Source organism: Ammospiza caudacuta, chromosome 1 (assembly GCF_027887145.1).
Source record: "Ammospiza caudacuta isolate bAmmCau1 chromosome 1, bAmmCau1.pri, whole genome shotgun sequence".
Classification (NCBI taxonomy): Eukaryota; Metazoa; Chordata; class Aves; order Passeriformes; family Passerellidae; genus Ammospiza; species Ammospiza caudacuta.
In genome coordinates, this window is record NC_080593.1 from 142892875 (window position 1) to 142916253 (window position 23379).

The 23379-nt window shown below is 43.7% G+C and overlaps 1 protein-coding gene across 1 annotated transcript; it reads right to left on the minus strand.

Annotated features, from left to right (window-relative positions):
- Positions 1–7272: 7272 nt before the first annotated feature.
- On the minus strand, positions 7273–22954 carry DERL1 (derlin 1). Its single transcript, XM_058805807.1, has 8 exons — positions 22650–22954; positions 20531–20642; positions 17302–17366; positions 15043–15069; positions 12965–13060; positions 12282–12334; positions 11003–11113; positions 7273–9918 (listed from the first exon to the last, which is right to left on the minus strand). Exons 1-8 carry the CDS (start codon positions 22800–22802, stop codon positions 9780–9782), a joined length of 756 nt encoding a protein of 251 aa, XP_058661790.1. The 5' UTR covers positions 22803–22954; the 3' UTR covers positions 7273–9779.
- Positions 22955–23379: the final 425 nt, after the last annotated feature.

Below are 23379 nucleotides of genomic sequence, written 5' to 3' on the forward strand. Positions count from 1 at the left end.
GCAGATCAGTCTTTCAGATATGACCCCAGGCTAAGAGCTTCTTAAACCCATCACCATTCAGGTTGCAAGACAGATGTAAAAGGCTAGGGGAAAAAACAGTTGCACACAAATGGTCTCTGTTGTAACTGCTATTCAAAAAGAGGGAGTGCAGGACTAAAGCACCAATATAATTTTTATTTGAAGTCCCTTCCCACCCTTATTCCTCAGCTCTTTACCAGGGCTGCAGTGCCAGTCAGTGGCTGTTTTTCTGGCAAACACATAGCAAAGCTGAAGCCTGACACACAGTGGCACAGTCAGAAAAAAAATGCAAGTCTACAAAATTGCCCTTGTTTCTTGGCTTTACAATTGCTCCCTGCCCAGAAGCACCTAAGAGCAAGCTCACCTGTTGGCATATACTTAACAAAGCTTGCAATTTTAAGATACTACTCTGAAAGGGAAAAAGATTAAATTTTCATAGTTCAGAGAGTGAGTGATTTGGCCCATAGACTAATTTACACCTCAGGTCAAAAAGAAAGCAAAGCAGGGATAAACCAAGGTACATATCCAGTGTAAATGATCTTGGCAGGGACAACAGTGCTGAGTCACAGAACACCAAATGTGAGGGAGATGCCATGTGCTCCCCTGGCTGCTGGGGACACACTGCCCTGCCCCAGTGTCCCACACCCTGCTGCCCAGCTGGCACTGCCAGGGCAGGGTGTGCCACCAAATCCCCTGAGAGCGAGCAGGAACGAGCCCTTCCCTGTGCATTAAAAACCAGCTCACCCCGTGGAGTGGGACTGAATTCCCTCTGCCTTTGCAGCCACGAGGGCATTAGGACTAAACTACTCTGAGACCGCCCTCCCCAGGGTCAGAGTGCTGCCTTCATGGTCACAGAGGAACAATCAATCACTTTCCTACTTCCTACTCTTTTCCCTCCTGCTTTCCCTCCCCTTCAGCACCATGCCCATGCACCCTCTTCAGCAGGGCTTTTCCTCTAAACAGTGCAGCCAGGGGTCAGGATTAATCAGTTTTCCATACTCCATTCCCCTGCTCATTGTCCCACTACTTGTTAGAAACCTTATCTTTATTAGCTGGTCTTATCATGACTTGATTGCACATTAACAGAAACTCCTTCCTCAGCAGGGTTTCCCTGTGGCTTCAGAGGGCAGGTCTGGAATGAGCCACCCCACTACAGCCAGCCTTGGAAGTCTCTGATCTCATCCAAGATGCACAAAGGGACACAGAAAGGTCCAGCAGAACTTGGAGGAACTGGCAGGAGCAGATTTGGAAGACAAACACTTTCTATAGGGGGGCAGACACATTAGCTTATGTTGTTTGTATTACATTATACAGTAAATATTTGTGCCCAGGGAGCTGTGCTCTAATAGCAGCTACAGAGCTGTCTGAGATCCTTCAGCACAGAAACTGCATCCAGCTAAAACATCCCCCTGCCCACTCAGCTACTTAACCAGACAATACTGCCCCAGGGCCTGTTGGTGTCTGCCTGCTTTCACGAAATTAGGCTGAGACAGTTCCTAGAGATTTACCAGACCTCCAAGGGGCAGTATCACCACACCTACACCTCCAATACAGGATTTTCTCCTCTAATTCTACTACCACCTTGCCCAGGAAGGTGAAATGACATCAACTTATACCAATGGCTCTTACTATTTCTTCTTTTCTTGAAAGACACATTACACAGAGGAATTTGCTATTTGAAAATGACAGAATGGCTGCAAGGTGGGGGAAATGCTTTGCTAGAGATAAGTAATTTCTTAATGGGTGGATCTGTGAACCCCACAAATCCATCTCTTGTGAAGAAAATGGTTCATCCAAGGACTCACAGCCTGGTGAGACCTCCCAGGGTCAGACAGTCCAGGAGAGAAGCAAGCAGAGCTCACCATTTGGTAATCACAGCCTCACTTCTGTTTGGGAATGGTGACATGTCTGCAGTGACACTGGAATGACTGCACACTCCCCTCTGCTCCCAAAACAGACCATGCACATCTCCATGGGGTGGCTCTGAACCACAGAAACAAAGAGAAGGTTTGGAGAAAGCATTGGATGCTCAGTTAAAACAGCTAGAAAAAGATTGGGTAAGACAGCACAAAAACTCTTCTTCTGAAGTAATAACTCCAAAAGCTTGAGTGGCATTTAAGGACAAGAATTCTTGAGTTAAACAAGTTACATTCATCAGATCATCTGAGAGAACAAGCAGCTGATATCTGGAAAACAGAGATGGATGTAAGCAAGGGAAGAGGTATTAGACTGGTTATCACCTAAAGGAGTGAAAAAAAAAAAGAGATTGGTAATTTCCTGCCTGCATGACAGACAGCATAAGAGGCAAGAAAGATTATAAATTGCTATAAACCCAGTATTGCTACTGGGCACGATTTTAAGTAGCAAGGCTCAACTTCTGAAAATGGTTTGGAGTTCTTCATGTATGATGGCAGTCACAGCAGGCAGTGGGTGAAGATCCCTGTTACAGCCTGCCCAGGCTCTCTAAACTAATGAGGATTTACATTCTGCAGGTGCATCTGGTGCTCCAGTGAGTCTTATCTGCCCCTGCAAAATGCAGGCAGTGGGTGTGGGTCCAGTGCAGTAGAGCTGAGAATACCCCTCCTCCTCCTCCTGTGCAATTGTGAAACATTAAAATTGGCCCTAATGCTTTGAGTGCAGGTTCAGATGAAAAAGAAGGAATGTAGACTTAAATGAAATAATACTGCTCTAACTAAAACATACAGGAAAACAAAAAAATCAGGTTGTAGCTATGCCAGTGAGAGCAACAGACATGCTAGGAAGCTTTCACCATGAATGCAGAAACTGCCCAGAAGCTCCAGGTTCTTAAACTCCTTCAGGTACTCCCTGCTCAGGGAGCAAAAGAGATAGAAACCCACTGACCCAATGGCTCAAGTGAGGCCTTTTTTCCAATATACAAGTCTCATCTCAGACAAGAGCCTTATTTTTTTTTTTTTTTTTTTTTATTGCAGTGAAAAGCCACCATCACCATAACAGTTTTGGAAACAAAGGCTGCAGAAATGTTTTGCCCCAGTCAGAAAAGTAGGCTCTGATTTCAGCTTTTAAGGGTTGACTTGAACCTCAAAAGCAAAACAGAAAACCCATTATACCTCCTAAGATAACTGAAATGTCATTTTAGAAATAAAAACCTGAAGCATTTCATTTTCATCAGTATCACCCAAATAAAATACACTCATGTTGCAACCCCACCTCCCCCAACAGGATTTCTTTGCACTCCTGTTCCAGTGAGGCCTGTACATGTTGCAGGCACACACAGGTCTGATCTCCAGCTAAGAACCTCCCTTCAGCACACACCAAGGCTCTGCCCCTTTGTTTTCACATTAGGAGCCTTCCCTTCCACAGCCTTCAGGAACAGCAGTTTTTATCTCAAGAGTCTTTCCTGACATACCCTGGGACAGGCTGTACCCAAGAGGTGCCAAACCAGGACTCCTCAAAATGATATGGCCATTCCCTGAGCCTTGTCTGTCCTATTCCCTCCTGGCTTGTACAGCCCCACCAGTTAAGGAAAGTCAAATAAATCAAGCTGCCAGCTCTCACACCTCCCACTCTTCCTCTTAGCCCCTGTGGATGTTTTTGGCACCCTGAGGAGTGCTGCTCTCCCTGGGGAGCCCCTGCCCTGGCTGTGCTCATCCTGTACTGCCAAAGCCAAAGCAGATGTCGATACAGCTAGAGAGGAATTGTCCCTGGGAATGAACAAGGGCTGCACTTCAGTTTGAATATTGCTAAGACAGAGGTGTTAGGTGAATATTGTTAAGACAGAGTAGGAAAAACCCCAAATATTGCTGTGCTGGATGAACCAGAGCACTTCTAATTACAGCAGAAGTTTGAACTTTTATAAAACTTTTGCACTCCTGCTTGTAGATCCCGACCAGGTTCTTCCCCAAAGATGTAGTCTGGTTTCCGAGTTTACACAACACAAAGGCCAAAAGAAAAATAAAAGCTCTTTATGCCATAAGCTGCATAAAGCTTTGGGGTCTTCAAGCTTCTTGAAGCTGCCTCAGAATCTTTGTTTTCCTCTTCCAACATTAATTAGATTTTGATCTTACATACCTTGGGGAAGAAAAACGAGACAGAACAGAAAACATGACAAGATTAACTTTCCTAGACATTTATACATTCAAAACCCCAAACCCTCAAGCAGCTGAGCTTTGAATCAGATTTTAACAAAATTATTCTGTGTGTAAAAGCTCCAGAGTGGAAATACCAAAACATTAACATTAGTTAAAGTTAACTCCTTAGCTTAAACCCCTAAAGCAAGTAAGGCCAATGCGCAAGGCACACACATGCCATTTTCTTTTTGCACTTGCTTAAATTCTCATAGCAGTAATCACAGGCAGTTCAGTCAATGGACAACTGCTTAAACAGACAGGTAAGGGGTGTAACAGGCACACAGTCAAGGATCCCTTCCAGCCAAAGGCACATCCCTGACACCAGCTGGGGGTGCCAATAAATACTGAGCAGGGTCTCCCTTTGCCCTCCTCCTTCTGTGGGGTTAAGGATTCAGCAGAGGAGGACAGAGACAGGTGTTGCTTTTCTTTGCAGTCTGAATGGAGACTGCACTTTCTGAGCCCATATGGCAGATAAAAAAGCACTTTGAAAAACATTCTTTGATCAATGAATACAATCCCTAATTAATGTTTTTCTTTACCATTTTCAAGTCCAGTTTAAAACACAACTTCTCAGCAACTTCATATCCCTACCTGATTAAAAATATTTTTTCACTTGAGAAACAGTACCTTAGGCTTCTCTACCTCATTCATACACCAACACCATACTGCTTTCCCAAAAAATAAAAAGAAGCCACCATGTGACCCAAGTTGCATTTCTCCATCACAGAACCTGTTCCCCACAGCCTGGGGCTATGAGCACACCTGCAGCAGCACCAGGAGCTGCAGCAGTTGGATTGCACTGATCCAAGAGCCTCTGTTCTATAGGAACCAGTGCAGGAGGGGCACTCCATGGACTGCAGCAGCCCTACCTTTCCTGTGCCCTCTCCACACCCCAGGGCCCAGGGCAGCTCTCACAGCAGCAGCACTGAGCAGAGCCAGGCCAGTCAGTCTTAAGGAAGACAAGTGCTTAAAAAGCCTTTCCAGATGGAGCAGGTGAGGGAGCTCTGATTCTAAAAGAGACTGAGGGGCCTCTTAGGGTTAACTACAAACTAGCCTGGGTTCATTAGGGAGGGCTAACTGATACACCAACTTGAAACCAAAGGGAAACAAACTGCAAAGAAACTTCCTCTATTTAACTCAATGCCACAAGGTGACCTGAACTCTGTAGTGTGAAGAGGCCAAGCAGCTTGACAAGCTCAAGGGCTGGCACAGCATCCTCACACCTCCAGGGGCAAAGACAAGTCAATGAAACCATTAACAGACAGATCCACTTGCTGTCCTTTAGTCAACACCCAGTCCAAGGACTAAATACACACATCCTCTTAAGAAATAATTGTAAATATTCAGATGCAAGAGGATAACTTCCAGTGGTTTTGATGTTGAACATTACCCCCAGTGGCCATGATCCTCATCACAAAGGGCTAGGATTAGTCTGGCAGTCAGAGAAACACGGCCTTAAAATCTGATTTGATTCTACTGGCATTTTGGAAGTGCTTTACTTTTTAGAGAGGGAGCAAAACAAAAAAAAAATGAAGCACCAGAATTAGGGTTTCATTATCACTTTCCTCCTCCCCCCCCACCCAACATCAACAAGATTCTGCACGGGCCTTGCCAGCATCCCACAGCTCTTTCATGCACTTGTGCTCCCAAGTAGTGCAATCCCTCCTAGATCCTGTTCCAGATGATGAAAGGGTGAGCCATGGCTGCAAATGGAATTCCTTTCATCACCTGAACAGTGTGCTTGAAAAACACAAGCAGCTGGAGTGTTCTCATCTTTTCAATTCTAGAGAACAGCACATCATCACCTTGTAGATGTAAGTACTTCTGCTTAATATGCACACATTACAGTATTTAGCTTAATTAATCAAATCATGACAACAGACTCAGTTTTGAACTTCACACTGTTACTATCATCCATGGCAAAATAAGTATCTAGGGATGCTTAGAACAAGAAAATCCATTTACTAGTGCAGGCAATAGCAATGCTAAGAACATCTTCACCAAAATCAGTGCTCTGTCATACTATACAAGTACAGATGGATCCATCATCCTAAGTCTAGCACAGAACAAGGGAGAGGATGAATCATCTTCATTTACGGATGCAGAACAGGATAACAAAGTCATTACAAAGTGACTTCCTGTATCAGAAGCTTCAAACTGTAAACTGGAGTGTATCTCTCCAGCTCACAACCTGAAGCACCAAGGCAAAGCAATCTTCCTCCCTGGTAAGGTACACAGGGATACATAAACACAGAAAGAATCTCATGCTGCAGTGCAAACAACATGCTCCCCTGAAAATGAAAGACTCAGTTTTCCTAGTGCAACCATTGGATGAGAACAGAGAATTTCTTATTAAGTCACAGGAACACCACATCACTGAGCTGTGCTGAGAGAGGAGCTGTTGCCAAGATGAAATGACAGGAATGACAGATGAAACATTTGATTTCATATTCTTGGCTCTTCTGCTGACTCTTTATGCAGCTGGAGCAAAATCAAAAAGGCACACACTTGTCATGCTCTTTACTTAGTATGGACCCAGCCTGTCCAGGACAAGGAGCACAACTAATTCATACAGTGCTTTATGTACCAAGTCCATGGTTTTCTTTGATGCCACTGTGGTAACAAACAGGAAAAGTGCAGTCAGATGACCGCTGAGGGTGAAGAGTCAGAGGATGCCCAGTGTGTCCATCACCAAATGAGCTACAGTAAGAGCCTCAGAAGGATTCTGGCAGCTGTGCACATCAGTCTGGACAGAGAGGGAACTGCAGAATTCCAAGCTTACCTCTGGAAAAGTAAGTGATCTGTATCAATCCCACAAAGTTTGAGGGTATGTAGAAGGATGCTTTCTCCCAGATGACAAAGAACTGATAATCAAGTACATAAAAAACAGCTGTAAAATGGTAATAGCCCAGAAGGACACAGTCTGTCAAACCTCATGGTGTAAACTGAGACAAAAAAAATCCCTTTATGATTTTGCAACTGATCAGAGAAGACAAGACTCCCACCTAAAAGCAGGTCCTTTTTGTGAGTACTTTTATCAACAGCAGGAGATGGTGTCACAGTGCAGCTCTCAGACAATACCCATGGATCTGCAGATCACAAGGCTTGTATTAAGCTGAAATATGATTTAGCAAAACAAAGACAGTAACAGAGATTAAAATTTTAATTTAAAACTTTGTCAACAAAAATTGATTACAAAAAGGGAAATTATCTGTACAAAATAAGAAAGGAGGTACTCATTTTAACAAGAGACTGCCATTATTAATGTGTGTGGGAGGACAAACAGCAGTTCAGGTCAAGTGACAAACTGAGAAACAAACAAACTGAGCTTGTAATATGGAATTCTGAAGTGAACTTTCCATAAACAAAAGAAATTGACCTGAATCAGCTCAGAAGCTAATCAAGGTTTATAAGAAGTCTATTTTCCTTGCAAACCTTTTCCTCTTAATTTAGAGAAGGAGGACATACTAGAAAGCAAGACCCCAGCAGTGCAGTGGGCCAGGACAATGCCTTTTGCTGAGCTTTCTCTCCCTGAAGCCTTCCTTTGGGCCCTCTGTACAGAGATATTCTGCAGTTTGAGTGCCAGGGGTTTAACTGAGTCACAAACTATTGCATCTTCACTTAAAAGTTGGGTCCTGACTCAAAATGAAGACAAATGCTTTGGAGATTGTGAAATTCCTATGACTAAAAAGACTCCTCTCAAAATGATGATTCTCAGACTAGTCCAGTCCACATCAAATAACAGCTGTTGGTCAAGGATAAATCTGTATTTACAACACTGCCCTCCTCTTTTCTACCTACCATTTTACACAAAGAAAGAGACCAGAGCATCTTTAAAACTCATCATCAAACAGACAAAAATGGCAGGTGATTTCTAAACTCCAAGTTCCTGTAAAACTTAAGCACACAGTATAATCCTTACCAGGTTTCTACATTTCTCCACGAGCCGAATCAACTTAACTGAGTTGCAGTGAAGACATGGAACATGCATTTCTTTTTAGTTTACAGTCTAACTGCTTATTTTCCACTCACCTTTGCATCACTTAGTATTTACAAGTTTTTACACCTTCAGAACCCAAATTTAGTGAAGAAACAAAGTAGTAATAAAAATGTATCAGCCCAGATTCACTTCACCTACTTAGAATTACCTGAGATACCCAAGTTGGGGCAGAACAGCTTTCTGTGCCCCACCTACCCAGTAAAAAAAAGAGACAAATGCTAAAGGACAATTCATCAGACTTGAAATTTATCCTAGTGACAATGCTCTTCCTCCTCTGACTACAGAACAAAAAGTGAGCAACTACATTCTGACTTAGTCTTGGTTAAGGTTAGAGTAACTGTGTTCCTAGCTAAGTGTTGGACTGATGTAAACATAAGCCTTACTTGCTCACTAGCAGCTCCCAGCTAGGGAGTCAGAGACAGCTGTCTGTAAGAATGCTGTGAGACATGCACGAGTCCTCCTTACAGCTGGGAAAACTGAGATAAGTAAGAAGTTTGCTCAAGAGCATGCAGTGAGTCAGTAACAAGCTGGCATTACAGCTTCCTGGATCTTAGCCACATGCTCTGCCCATGGGAACCCAGTGCAAGGAAAACTACTGTACAGAATCATTCCCTTTTCCATGTCAAACATTTTTACCAAAAATAGTACAGATGCTAATAAACAGTGTATGCAATTTCTTATTTGACAATGAAAGAGTCCTGCAGTAACCTGTTATATTGTATCTTCACCCTGCAAATTATTATTTCCAGCTTTTATTCTTAGACATCTTAAAGCTTTTAAGATAAAGCTGAAGATTCAGTTAAACAATGCTGCACTCAGTGCCCTTAACCACAACAATGTTACATTTTCTAGTTTAAGCAGTATTTATGCTACCCAATTTGGCAATCAAAAGAGAAACCTTGAAGCCAAGAATTCACAGATTTGGAGGGAAAAAAAACATACCAGACTTCAGTTTCACCAGGACAAGCCTTGTAACATGCCATGAAGAGCTCAGATATTTTGATTCTGTGAGTATCTGTTATTGCCATTTCAAACAAAAGCCCTCTAACCCTTAGCCTTGCCCAGCCCATGATGTAGCAGGTAGGACAAATGCTGCATGGCAAGAAACAGCTCTGCTCAAAACACAGCTTAATAACAGAAATGAAACATTTGCAATTTGCTTTATGAATGCATCAGAGAGATATCATTTAAATGTTTCCAAAGACCCTGGGACTTAAACACAGCTATGGAAAAAGTCAGCTTCCTAAACTTGGGGGCTTGTTTGAGACATCTGCCTCACACTAGATTCTTACTTTACTGTGGTCAACAAAGCTTTTAACATACCAGGCAAGATAGAATACCACTGGCTTGTTCCATCACATCATGGAATAGGACAGCCACTGGATCCTGTTGTGACAGACAATACTGTATAAAGAAGGCTTATTTTTAATGGCAGAATCACACTGGACACTACTGGCTAACCTGGAGCAAGATCTACATGTTTTCCTTCTGGAGTTTTTAATTTGCTCTTGAACCAGAAACATTCTTTCTAATCAGTTGAATCCAAGAGTACTGCAGAGAGCTCAGTTCTTAAGCACGCTCTGCACCAGGAGCGGTCGGTTCCACGTCCAATTGACACCGAAGAGTTGCTGATTTCCAAGGGCAGGAACTCCTCACTGGTCCCCCAGCCGGAAACCTTGGCCCCAGTTGTGTCTTCCACCACCCTGCTGATCCTCTGCAGCCCTTCTCATGCTGGCAGGAGGGACACCAAAGCCCGACACTCCTCCCCTCCTGTTTGGCAGCCAGCGGTAACTAGGACAGAGCAGAGCAGGAGGAGTCAGACAAACAGCAGGACCTTGCAGGGAAATGCCAAGGCTGTGCTTTCTACTTTTCCATGCACTTCCTCTTAGCTGACACACTTTGCAATAAAACTGGCTTTTCCCAGTAGAGTTTCAGAGAATTCTTTCCAAATCTAAACCCTCAGCACACTGACAAATGGAAATACTGGGAAACTTCCATCTCTGAAATGTGCATGGTAACAGGAGAATTGCACAGAACCAACAATATTGAGGGCACTTTCAGAGCTGTTACCACCTTTGAAGACATTTTTAAAAACAACCTTGTCTTCTAATCTTTATGGAAAATTAGGTTTACCAGATGGGCTTGCAAGCACAGAATCAGAATATAAAGCTCCCCTATTCATTGAAACTTGTACAGAAAGCATAACTGTAATTCAACACTTTATGCTACAAAAAGGGTTAACTGAGTTGCTGACTAAAGTTTGATAGAGGAGTATTTGCAGCCCAAAACTATGTGGACAAGGACAACTGAACTATAAACTTTGGCTTCTGATCATAATATTTCATTGCCAAAATGAACATACCTCAAGAAAAAGCACCTCAAAAACCAAGATTTGCAGTCCCAGTGAGGGTGACTGATACAGACTGCAAAGGAGAATCATTTATAGTCTTCCACAAGTCTACAACTGACTATTATTGTCAAACATTGCTGAACTGGTAGCTACTATAACAATACATGGGGATACAGAAACAGATAATTTACAGGATAAAATTTCTTTTTATATACCATCTGATAATTGTTAGGGAGTTCTCTTTACTGCAGCTCAATTCAACACAGAACTATGACATTTATTCTCACTCATAAGAGTGGGTAAAGGCATAAGCCAACCCAAGGGGCAACAAAGAACTCTCATATGGGCCATTTACAAGAAACTCAGTATTTTTTATGACTCACCAGCTCAGTCAGTATGAGAGTCTGTAGAAGGTTGACTTGGCAAAGTATTTTACACTTTATGATCCCACCATATATATGTCTGATGAGCCATACAAAAAATTAGACTAAACAAATAGTGATGTAAAGAATGAAGCCAGCTTACAGGAACTGAGGTGTGGACAGGAAATTCCTTCCTCCCAAATCCATTGGATATTTAAACATTAAGAAGAAATACAGGTGTCCAACCAGATTTCCTATCAGCTCATTGATGACTCTGTAAAGCAAAAGAAAGAATGGTTTCACATGCTGTCTTCTATGAAAATAAATGAGTGACAATCTTCTGTTCACCTGCCACCAGGCCTTGCCAGGGTTGTAACACACAAAAAACTTCCCCTCCCTCAGCATTTTGCAGCCACTTCTTTAGAAGGGCCAACCTCCTGTGCTAACACATCAATAGTCTGTCCCACCCTCCCTTCCCAGCCTTCTCTACATTCTGTATTGCAAACACAATTAAATACTTGTTTACATTGGGGAATTGGACCGTATAGCGATTAGTGCCCAAAATAATCATCTGCAGAGCCAGAGAAGTTACTGCTGCTTTCACTGGACAGCCTGTCTCCTGCTGTACTGAACTGTTTTGTACCCAGTTTTGTGAAAGCACTGCTGACTGGAGGCCCTTGAGTATCTTCTGTCATGCATAGAAACAGCAGGTAGCTAAGAGCAGGCAGTTTTCACAAGTGACAGATGAGTCAGTAGGAGGCACAGCCAGAAAAGGGAATTTGGTTTTGCTGTATTATCTCCTCCTTTTATAACTCAACCACAAACTTGTTGTTGTCATTAATTATGCTACAGCGGCACCAAGAGGCCCCAGTCAATGCAGAGCCCCAGTGAGGGAGCCCACACTGTGCACAGAGGGGATTTCTGCATCAAGGGGTTTAGTCAAAAAAACCCAAAAAACAAGAGAGAGCAAAAAATTCAACAACTGCTAATATGGCACACTGTGGGCTCATTGCCTTTTTCCCTTGTTTAACAAACTGAAAAAAAAAATCACGTTGGACAAGTCTGTGAGGGAAAGAAGTAACAGCACTATCAGACTCAAGCTAAACTTGTTTCTAAAACCAGTAATAATGGCTGGTTCCAGGGGATGACATCTTTCTTTAGTGTGTGTTACTTTCTTAGTATGGAGAAGGCCCAATGCATGGAGTTACCAGAAAATACCAAACTCCCATTGCTCTCCCCTCACCTCCATTCTATTCTCTAGCTCTCACATGCATATCTCCTCTGCTTTTATGTTAAATGACCACCATGTGACACTGAGCATTATCAGTCAGATTATACAGCTTGAACCTTCTTATTTTAATATCACTCCTAGATTCAGCAGCAAGTTAAATAGCTGTAAAAGCTTTTACAACTTCAAATTGGCCATAGAAGTAAATACATACGATCCACCAATGATGTAGTTGAATCCCAGAATAACCCATGGAAGGTAACAGGCCTGGAAAAGAATGCAGTGGAGAGAGTAAGTACAAGTTAAGGATGTAAACCTGCTCTCAACTTCCCACTGCACTAATAAGCATGATCATAATCTCAATGCTTTAGGCATTACACTGGTCCTGATCTATTAATTTAAGCAGATTCAACCTAAAAAGGTCAGTCCAAACTGAGCAACCACTAACATTTTTAGATAAAACATGCTCATTCAAATATTATAAGCAAACATGCCTTTTGAACTCTATGTTCCACAGCAAGTTTGCATCTGGAACAAAGTCCTAAAGTTTTTGATTTTGCAAAGGTGTAGAAATTATCAAAAGAGCCTTCTCTACAAGATCTGACAGAAACAGCCAAGGTCACACAGCAAAAAAAACCATTTAAAATACCAACATTTTGTCACTACATTCAGCTTTTATCCAGGCTAAATTCTTTTTCTTTTTTTCAGAACAATGAATTGGCAGGACATCTTTTCAGTAGAGATACACTGAGTGATACCACATGGAAGACTCTGAACTTTGTCTTTGCTGCATCTCAAGAAGTATTCTCTGTGACAGTACAAGATACTTTTTATAAGAGAAAATATTTCTATTTTGCCCCTCACCCAGAAATCTTTCCAATACACCGTCTGACATACCTTAAATCTTGTTCCAAACCAAAATGACACAATCATGTCTCTGTTCAGCTGGGCCCACACATAAAGTACTGACATGATGAGTGGAATCATCAGCAACTGCAATGTTTAAAAAAGACAAAGTTACCATTATTTTCACAGAAGCACATGAAAGTTGGGCAGAAGGAGCTGTGTTTCAGAAGTGGTTTGTAAGCATGGTACATCACTAAAGTCCTTTCAGATTGCCCCAGGATCTTATCCAATACATGCCCTGAATCTGTTCAAAAACTATTGAGGAAGTGAAGGGAGAGAACCTACTGTTCACTGTCCTTTGCAGGACCATGCCAAAGCAAAGGGCTCCAACCTGTGCCAAGGGAAAGAGCAGCTACAGGGAGCTCTGCTCTACCCACACCTCCAGCAGGGAGCCCTGTGCCACAATCCCTTCAGGGCACCAACCCAAACACCCCCAAATGTGCCAGATGCAGTGTTACCCATCCAGCTGCCACCTCTGTCCCCATCCTCCTGACAGCCCCACAAGGGAAGTGCTCCCCTCAATGCCCACTGCAGGGCATCACCTGCCTTGGGAGAGCTGGGAGTGACCTGTGCTCCACACCAGGAGCTGAGGGGTTGTTTCAAACACTTCTCTACATTGACTCTGCATTAGCTCATTGACTGCTTCTAGTGAAAAAACACAAAGCACTGCTTTAGCCATCTGTGATTTCTGAGCTGAGGGCAGGCTGCACCACCAACATTCCCAGGAACTGGCTGAATGCTGTACCCAGCTCCTGGGTTTGGAAAAGAGGTTGAAACTCATCCCTTCAGGGGTGCTGCTATTTCACAGATTCTACATTAAAGCTGGCATCCTAACATCAATCCAGTCTCTCACAAGCCCCACTGTGCACTCTGACTCCCCACACAACAACCTTATTTAAAGGTTTTATTAAAACCCTCTTTATTTTAATTAAAAGAAAGCAATATCTAATATCTGAACACATCTGACTTAGGAATAGAGGCCTAGCTATCCTACTCTGTCTTTTGAATTTCAACAAAGGCTACTCAAAACAAGTAAAAATCCTCTTATTTTTAAGAAAAATCACTTTTATATCAAAAAACTGATTCTTCTTTAATCAATACTTTGTATGCAGATAAAAAAATAAGTACCTCTTTAAAAATATACAAATCAACACAATCAGTATAAAATTTGTATAATGTGTGGGTAACTCCAGCATGCTTTTCAAAAATTTGTGGTATCTTCCCCACAGAAAAGTGCAATTATAAAGTTTTGGACAGCCCTTGACACAATTCACTCCAGACCAGAGATGCATGATCACTGGTTTTGTCTACCAGGGAGCCAGAGAAGTGATCTAATAAATGCTAATAATAATTCTGTATGTGTATGGAATCTGTACCACTATCTGTATGGAATACTACAGATACTGGGGCAGTCTTTGGGTGCTGGAGACAGATGAAAATGAGAACAGCAGAGGCAGACTGAAGAAAGGCAGTTATCTGACACTCTGTTGTGTCCAAAACACACTTCCCAATTTTCACCCTTAGTATTTGAGGAGAAAATAATTATTTCACTGAAACCAGTTCTTAAGACCACTATCTTAATCATTCCTGTGAGGATTTTGTACTTCACAGTTCTGGTCTCAAACTGAAGCTGTATTTTTTGCCAAAAAAATCTTCTGTTGGCAAGTAAAAGGCATACTGAACTAAATTAAAGGAGATTAATAAGCACAAGAATAATTTTTTAAAAAATTTAGAAAAATAAGAAAGCAGATCCACATTCATTAAAATAAATAGTGCATAGGTGACATCTTGTGTCCATTTTAGTAGAAGTATAAGCACTTCCTGACTGCACAAAGACACCATTTGTACTTCCTGGCCCCCTAACTAGGTTAGATCCAAGCTTATGCCTTCAGCTGAGGCTAACCCAATCTGAAAAATTAACAATACACACACAGCAGTCCATTCTGATATCATCTGAACAGCCTAGCTTAACTATGTTCTGCGGTTAAGTCAATAATGCTCTCTATAAAGTCATCAAGTAGTCATAAAGTTGTGTAAAATTATTATCTAAGAAACTGCACCACACTTACCTGCATGTCCATCACCAAGCCAGTTATCTGTCATTGCACCATGAAGGAAAATGCAGAAAAACCTGACAGACTACAACAATAAAAAGCTGCAGACACACAAAACACACATGCAAAGATTTTAATATTCAGAATTAATACTACACTGTTTTAGGTTAAAAATTCCAATGATCTAGAGATGTACAAACTTTGTTTCAATAACTGCTTTTTGGCAGCCTTTCAGGTGCCCACCTCAAGTCATTACCCCAAGGGCTGATGGGTGCACTGGCTTTTCCTCCCTGATGAAACTGGCCAGCTACAGACTCCATCAGTCCTTGCATAAAGGCACATTAAAGTTTAACAAATGGATTCCTTCATTAGTTTAACCCTGACATTTTGGTTTTCTAACTAAAGAAAGACCAGATCATTAAAAAATACCAATATATTGCCAATGAGTCATAGAAAAGAAGCAACTTCTTAAACAGCATCAGTGCAGGCTTTTAATACTCTTCTCCCACCTTGGAGCTCAAAGAAACTGCTGTAGTAACTTTTGAGTAGAAATAATCACTGAATGATTTTAATATGATCAGGATGCTTTTAACAGATCATAAATACATATAAAATGACACCCAGCATTTTCCCAGATCATGCATCCAGGCTGATCCTTACATCACACAGGGAACAAGCAACTAGAAGCTTTTAAATGACCAGTTTGAAAGTCAGGTCACAATTACGTTAATTAAATGCTCACAGCCAAGAGCCTGCAATCATAAAGGCAACCTTCATCTTCTTAACAATGTAACTAAATGCTCCTTGTTACAGCTGTGGCTCCACAGGACTGGCAGGACCAGCAATTCCCTCCACATAGTGGAATGCAACCAGAGATAATGCATTGATAAAGCATTCCTGCACACAGCTCCCCTGGAATCTGGTTCTCACTGATGTCACCCCTCCCTTTTTTCCACCTGCTGTGCCACTGCAAATTGCTACAAGGAGGCAGCAATAGCACAGACAGAAAGGGAGCACCCCAAGGATGGAGGTTCCACACCCTCTCCCGCCAATCTGCCTGTGCTTCACTGCCCTTACAGTGTGTCCTTCTCATATTTAAATGGAATTTCCTTGCTTCATTTTGTGGAACTCCGTGCTCAGCTCCAGCCCCCTCAGCACGGAAAAGACATGGAGCTGTTGGAGTGGGACCAGAGGAAGGCCACACAAGTTACTGGAGGAATGGAAGACCTCTCTTTTAGGGAAAGGCTGAAAGAGTTGAGGGACAGAAATGTTTAGTAGGGCCTTTTGCAATAGGACAAGTGGTAATGGTTTAAACTAAATGGCTCCTTGTACTTGGGAACCCAGAGCTGGGTGCAGCCCCCACACATCTCTCAAAGGCTGAGCAGAGAGGAGCAATCCCTGTCTCAACCTGCAGGCAATCTTCTGCCTAGGACAGCCCAGGGGGCTGGTGGCCACTTTGGCCAAAATGGCACATTGCTGGTTTGTGGTCAACTTCGTGTCCAGCAGGACACCCAGGGCCTTTTCTGGAAGATGCTTTGCTTTGTCAGTCCCTGGTCTGTCCTGGTGCCTGAGGCTGCTCCTTGCCAAGAGGAGCACTACCCCTCTGCACTACCCCCCTTTGCTGAGCTTCATTCCTTCTCAGCCCATTTATCCAGACTAAAGATCCCTCTGAATGGTGGCACAACCATTTGTTGTTTATCAACAACTCCTCCCACTTTTGTACGCAAGATCTAAAAGAAAATTCAGGTGGAACAGCTCAGCCCACAAAAATGTTTCCCAGCATTCCCAAACCAACAAGCCCAGCTTCTTCAGGAATTTGTCTCAGTGAAGATACCACAACACTGCTTTCACAGACTCAGATACTTGTACCCAGCAGGTAAAGGATCTCTCCATTTCAGGGCATGGCAGTGATCAGCCCCTTTTTGCACATGGCAGCTTGAACACACTGAATTCAGTGCCAGCCCACCCAAGAGAGCTCAGCAGAGCAGCCCAGGCAGCAGCAGGGACACTCACCCAGCACGGGCTCAGCTCAGTGGAGGCAGAGCTCAGGTCCCCATTGCACACTCGTGTGAGCACATGAAATGTTCTCCCTGCAAGCCACTCCCTACCTCTACAGGAAGGTTACACACTTACAAACTCTACAAACTCCAAGGGGAACATTTGCTACTTTTTTAAACTGTTCCTTGATAAAATAGGTCCTGGTTTTTGAGCATACTTCAGGTGGAAACAAAGAGAACCAAAATATTTCTTGAAATTTGATGATGAGAAGGATACAACAATGCAGATCCAGTTAAACAGGAGCATGAACATGTAATCTGCTGGCCTTCCATCAAAAGCCCCTGAAAACAAAAAGAATAATTTTGAATCATCAAAGGCACTACAATTTTGATTAAAAATTAGGACAACTTTTATTTTTCAGAGTCTAAGAAAGCTCAGTTAATAACAGCTGCTTTGCATGTACTCTGTGGTCTACGAGTATTTTTTAAATTTTAAAAAGCCTTAAAATAGAACAACCTACAGGCTGAAAAATAAGACATTCAGCCTACTGCTTTAGAGCACAAGCAGTGTCTATACTTTAAAAAGAACACACTGACTCTGGAGATAAGTAGTTTTAACTACATAAGACCTCAAAAATGGAGTTGGACCCCATTGTTCATATGAAACTGTGGGTTAGAAGCATAGAATTAGGAAATGCACGTGCACAGCAAAAGCAGAAATACCAAGTTTAATGAGTGAGTCATGTGAAAACCAGCCCTCACTTAGGCAAATTGCATCCTCTTTGCATCATCTCATCAGACTCAAGAGATACAATGGTTTTTATACTCCACAAAAAATCAGCACACATGACAAGGAGGGTACACATGTGCAGCACACTCTGTTCCTTCTAAGCTGTGCTGCTTGTCTAATTCACCATTCCAAATTTGTGTCAATTTTTTCAGGACACTGGAAACAAAAATAATAGAGTAACATTCCCTGCAGGTCATATAAAGTGAAATGATCTTTAGATGCTCAGTTGAGTTTGAGACCTGACAGAGACAAGTACTAAAAAATAACCCTGTAGCAATTCCTTGCAAACATGAAAAGCTGAGGCTCTCATTCCCACCAACTGTGGCAAAAGGCTGACAGAGACCTCAGCATCTATGCAAGAATTCCATCAACTTTCATATAAACCCAGGCAGGAAAGGAAAGCCTGAGAATACTGCTGAGAAAGACCCAGACCATTGGGGGTGAAACACAGTGACAGTGGGAATGACAGTGACACACACAGCACATCACAAACAACCTGAATTACATGCTCCTAATTAAATATCAAAATGCCTAGAAAGAATGCCACTGCTCAATGTGAGCACTGCTCAGTATTCTTAAAGGAAGAAAATCTACTTTTAAGCATTAGAATAGTCTATGCAAAACATAATTACTAAAATACCAGTTTTATTGTTTAAGGTCAGCCATGCAAATTGCACGACAGGAAAAAAAACGTACTTTGAAAAATATATCAGAAAGTTTTAATGTTGTAAAACTACTGAAACTGAAGGTTTTTTCCTCACTGTTGCTGTACAACAAATAGAAACAAATAAAGAGAAGAAGCTGACTAAGGCTGTAGAAAGGCCAGCTCAGGAATCCTTCCAAAACTGGAAGAAATCAAAGCTATTATTATTCTTCTTCTCAATTTTTTTCCTTCTCATTATCTAGGAGATTGCTAATGAGAGTATTAGACAAACCACTGAAGTTGACTTTTCCATGAACATCTAAGGGAATTGGATTACAAACTGCCAGAGAGCTCAGCACAGGTTTGGGGAGAGCTCTACCCCACAGGTCCTTCCATGGGGCCCAGGGTATAATGCAATCATCTGGAAGAGCTGCAGACCCTTAATTCACATAAATCATATATCATTCACACAACTGGGGAGGGAACTCTGCACATTCTGCTTACTCTGTTGATATTTGCTATGCTCTCCTCCAACCAAAGCAAAACAAAACCACAGCAATCTCCCTTTCCTTTGGAAGTCACAGGTCATGCTGTTAGGAAAGCACAAGCACAGCACAAACCACACAGATATTTCTGACAGCTAAATTTGAAGCTGGCAGGCAGCAGCAGTGTAGGCTCAAAACCCATGCACAATGCTGAAAATAGCAGTTTCACTTTCTCAGTTTCACAGACAAAAGGAGGCACAGACCAATGCAAACTTCCACCTGTAAACACTATCAGCAACTTATATATTTTCCAACTACAGAAGGATTCAGGCCTTTTTCAGAGAAAGCGCCAGCCTAACAAAGGACTTCATTTATAGGCAGAAAAAATGACTGGAATATAAAAGAAATGCATTGGTTCAAACAACACAGATGACTTCCCAGTTTCAAAATCCAGATCTGTTGTACAGCAGAAATTTACTCCCTTTCATGAGATCTGTGCCACAGCACAAACAACCAGAGCATTTTGTGAGTATATCTACAAGCAGTGAGGTCTCTTAATTTGCATAATTAACCAGGAACTCCTACTACACCTACCTCTGCCCAGTCAGAACTGTGAGCACTCTCATGTGCTCATAAACTACTTCAGACAGGCTCAAAAGGAAGTAGGAATCATTTCTAGCTATTAAACCAGTATTTAACTTTCACTAAGAAAACAACCAAATACAATCTGGCACCACTCCTGCCTTTCCCTTCCACTCTTCTTAAGACTTCAGTGTGATTCCACAATACTCTGGAGGGCAGGTGTTCCAGGAATCTCCTCTCTTGTGGGACTTCCCAACATCACTTCCCAATGCATTCCCCTTTACACCATCAGTTCTAGACTCCATTAGAATGACACTGAAATTCTTGTTCACAAAGGCTTTCAGGAGGAATGTGGCTTTGCAAATATTTTAAATATTTATGTCAATCGAACCAATTTTTGTCTAGGTTTAATGAACTGGGCAGTGCAAAAGGAAACCAGTTTTGAAGCTACCTTGTACCAACAAGCCCTTTGTTTGAGAGAAATGATCTATTATCTGATCTCCTTTTTTTCCACTTAATTTTCTCCCTTAACTGAAAATCCTTCTAGTCTCTTAACTTTTCCACATATCTGTTAGGCAGAGGGGTAGACTTCTTTTGAAGGTTTCTCTCAATTCAACACAGACAAAAGAATAACACAAATAAGCATCCCTATTAAAACAAGAACAAACTTTTGTTATTTTCTCCCAATGGATAAGCCCATTATTACATTATGCTCTATCATCCCTCTCTAATAAAAAACATCAGATACAAAAAAACAGAGGTAAACATCATCTTTTAATCTGTCTCACTTGCTTCCTTAAATCCAACAACTAAAAGCACCAGGTCCTCCTACTGAAGCTAATAAAAAGTTCAGATCCTAAATGGCCAAAGGGAAGGAGGCAGCCACAGAAAATCAGTTTTCAGAGCAGTTTCATGCTGACGAACATAAGCTGGCACAGAGATGAGCCATCTCTTATCAGCTCCAGGCAGGGTTCACCAGATACATACAATTTAATGGACAACATACCTGTTTCTAGTCGTGAGGAATATTGATACAAGAAATACAAATTCACCAAGTAGAGAAATCCCGTTCCAGGTCCCACTGGGAAGAAGAAAGTTGCCGTTATCGGCCGCCAGATCTGTGCAGATCAAAAGAGAAAGATCTGTTTATAAACTGCAGAATGAACTCATGTGCACAGGCTTTTTATTTACATTCATTACTTGATAATGAATGAAAACTTGGAACATCAAGAAGAAGATTAAAAATAGCCCAAGTATCGATTGTTCCTGCTTCAGCAGCTTTTCTAGTTGTGGTGTTTTCTTTCAATCTGGTAAGCAAACCAGAAATAACACACAACTTTGCAAACTGCTTTCCATCACATCTCTGCAGCAGTGAGCCTTTAATGCAGTGCAGAAGAGATTCACTGGCAAGGATGCTACCCTGTTTAAAAACCAGCCATACAAAACCCATTCTTCCCTGCTGAACAGAGGCCAAAGAATGCACAGCCTTTAGTGTACCATTCCAGCCAGCACGTGCTGCTCTGAGCACTGGGGATCTGCTCTGGGACAGTCTCCCAGCTAGGAACATGGGGCACACTGCATGGCAGCATGTAGCAAGGATGGAAAATATCTGGTCATTCATGAATGAGCTCTTTAAGCAGCAACATTTCCAAACTGAGTATCAGGATCCTGAACATCACAGTTCAATAAGGAATAAAGGACTAGAGGAAAAACCAGTCATTTATGCCACTAAGTTTTGTGAACAATACATGAATCAAGGTACAGAGAGAGTCATGGCTTTAAATTTATTTTTCTTTCTTCAGTGAAGATACAATGAGATGATATAACAGAAATTTTAAAATTGAAATCTTTTCTCTTTGTTTTGAGCTCCTCCAATGAGTGCGTTCCCCCAACACTGAACCTGTAACCTCACAGTGCAAGGAAAAATATGTCCAGTTTGAGACCACTTTTGATATTGCTATTGTACCCAGAAACACTGCATGTCTGACACCTGAAGGCATCAGCTGTTAGTTTACATGGAGCATATATAGGCACAGAAGTTGACAGTCCCAAACAGAAGTTTTTTCAAATTCCAAACAAGAAGGTGCAAATGCACTCCATTACAGAATCACAGAATATGTCACCTTAAAAGGGACCAGAGTGGGTGATCTGGGCACCTCCCTGCTCAAGCATTCTCAGTCATTCTAGAGCACGAGACCCAGGACTGCACTCAGACAGCTCTTGAATAACTCCAGCCAGGGAGATTGCACAGCCCCCCTGGCCAGTCTGTTCCAGTGCATGGACACCCAGGTCAGGTGGAGCCTCCCGTGCATCAGTTTCTGCCCGTTTGCATTTGTCCATCTTCTGGCACCTCCCTTGTGCTACTTATAGAAACTGCTGAGGTCCCCTCTCAGTCCTCTCCCCTCGAAGCTGAGCAGGCCCAGCTCCCTCAGCCATTCCTCATCAGAGCTGCTCCAGTTCCTTGATCCCCTCTGTCACCCCCGCTGTACCCAGCCCAGGAGCTCCACGTCTCCCCTGTAGCTCTGCCCCAAAGCCTCCCGGGCCAGCTGCAGCCTGGGGTGTTTGCACACCCTGTGAGCGCAGAGTTACAGCTCCCAAAGCCACGGCCACACGATGAGACAGAGCTGGCAAGTCACCTGTAACCACAGCCACAGCGCTTCTTGGCACAACAACCAGTGCCCACCAGAACAACTCCCACAAAAACTGTAGGAAAACCACACCAGGATGAGGCACAACACGAACTACAGAGCTGTCAGGGGCAGCAGCCCTGCTCCTGTCACCCTGGCAGGGACGCGCAGCCCGTCACCGCGGTGGGGGCCTGCGGGCTGGGCCCGGATTTACGCGGTGCCGTGCCCGCAGGCCCTGTACAAGTTGAGCGGGAAGGCGGCTCCACTCCCGCCGGAGGGCTCTGCTCCCCCCGGTCACCCCTGGGCGCTGTCTCGGTGCACGGCGCCTCCAGCGCGGCCGCGGAGCCGGGGGAGCGGCCGGCCCTGCGCGTAGCCCCAGCGAGGCCCCGCAGGGTTGCCGCGCACTACAACTCCCAGAAGGCCCCGCGCGCAGAGAGTCACAGTAAGCTACTGTGCGGGCGCCGCGGGGCACGCCGGGAGCGGTAGTGCGGCCCCTACCTGGAAGCGGTGGATGAAGGCGTCAGGCCAGAGGAAAAGGTTGACGGGGCTGACGAGGCCCAGCTTGCCCACGAGCGGAACCGCGATGGAGCCGGCGAACCAGTAGCGCGTGATCAGAGGGATGCTTCGGAACCAGTCCCCCAGGTCCGACATGGTGCAGCCGTGCCTGGCCGCCGCCCAGGCCTCGCTGCGAACCGGCCGCTGAAGAAGAGACGAGACGAGGGCTCAGCCACTCCCGCCGCCCGGTCACGCAGGGGGACCCGAGCCAGACGTGGCGCCACCGAATTCGGCCGAGCCGCCGCCGCTGCTTCCGGCCCCGCCCCGGCAGCCGGGAGTCCCGCCCCGGGGGCGGAGCGGGGAACGAGCCACCCCCTAGGGGCGACGGGGCGGTCGGGTCAGGTGGCGCTCCGTTCCTCGAGAGGGGCTTGTAATGCGGGCAACAGGACGGAACCGGCAGCAAGTCCTGTGCCTACGACAGGCTGTAAAAGCCACCTTCTGAGTGACCTATTGCACTGCGTTATAAACATACTTGCCTATAAAACGACGTTTTTACTTCATTGCCCGGCGCTGGCCGCGCTCCGCTCTCCGTCCCCACCCAGGTCGGCGCGCGACGCCCATGAGCAAAACTACAACTCCCAGCAGCCCACGAGGACGCAGTTGAAGCTGTTCCATTCCCCGATATCTGGGGGGGGGGACACGCTCGCCACCCTTCCGGCTCCTCCTCATTGGT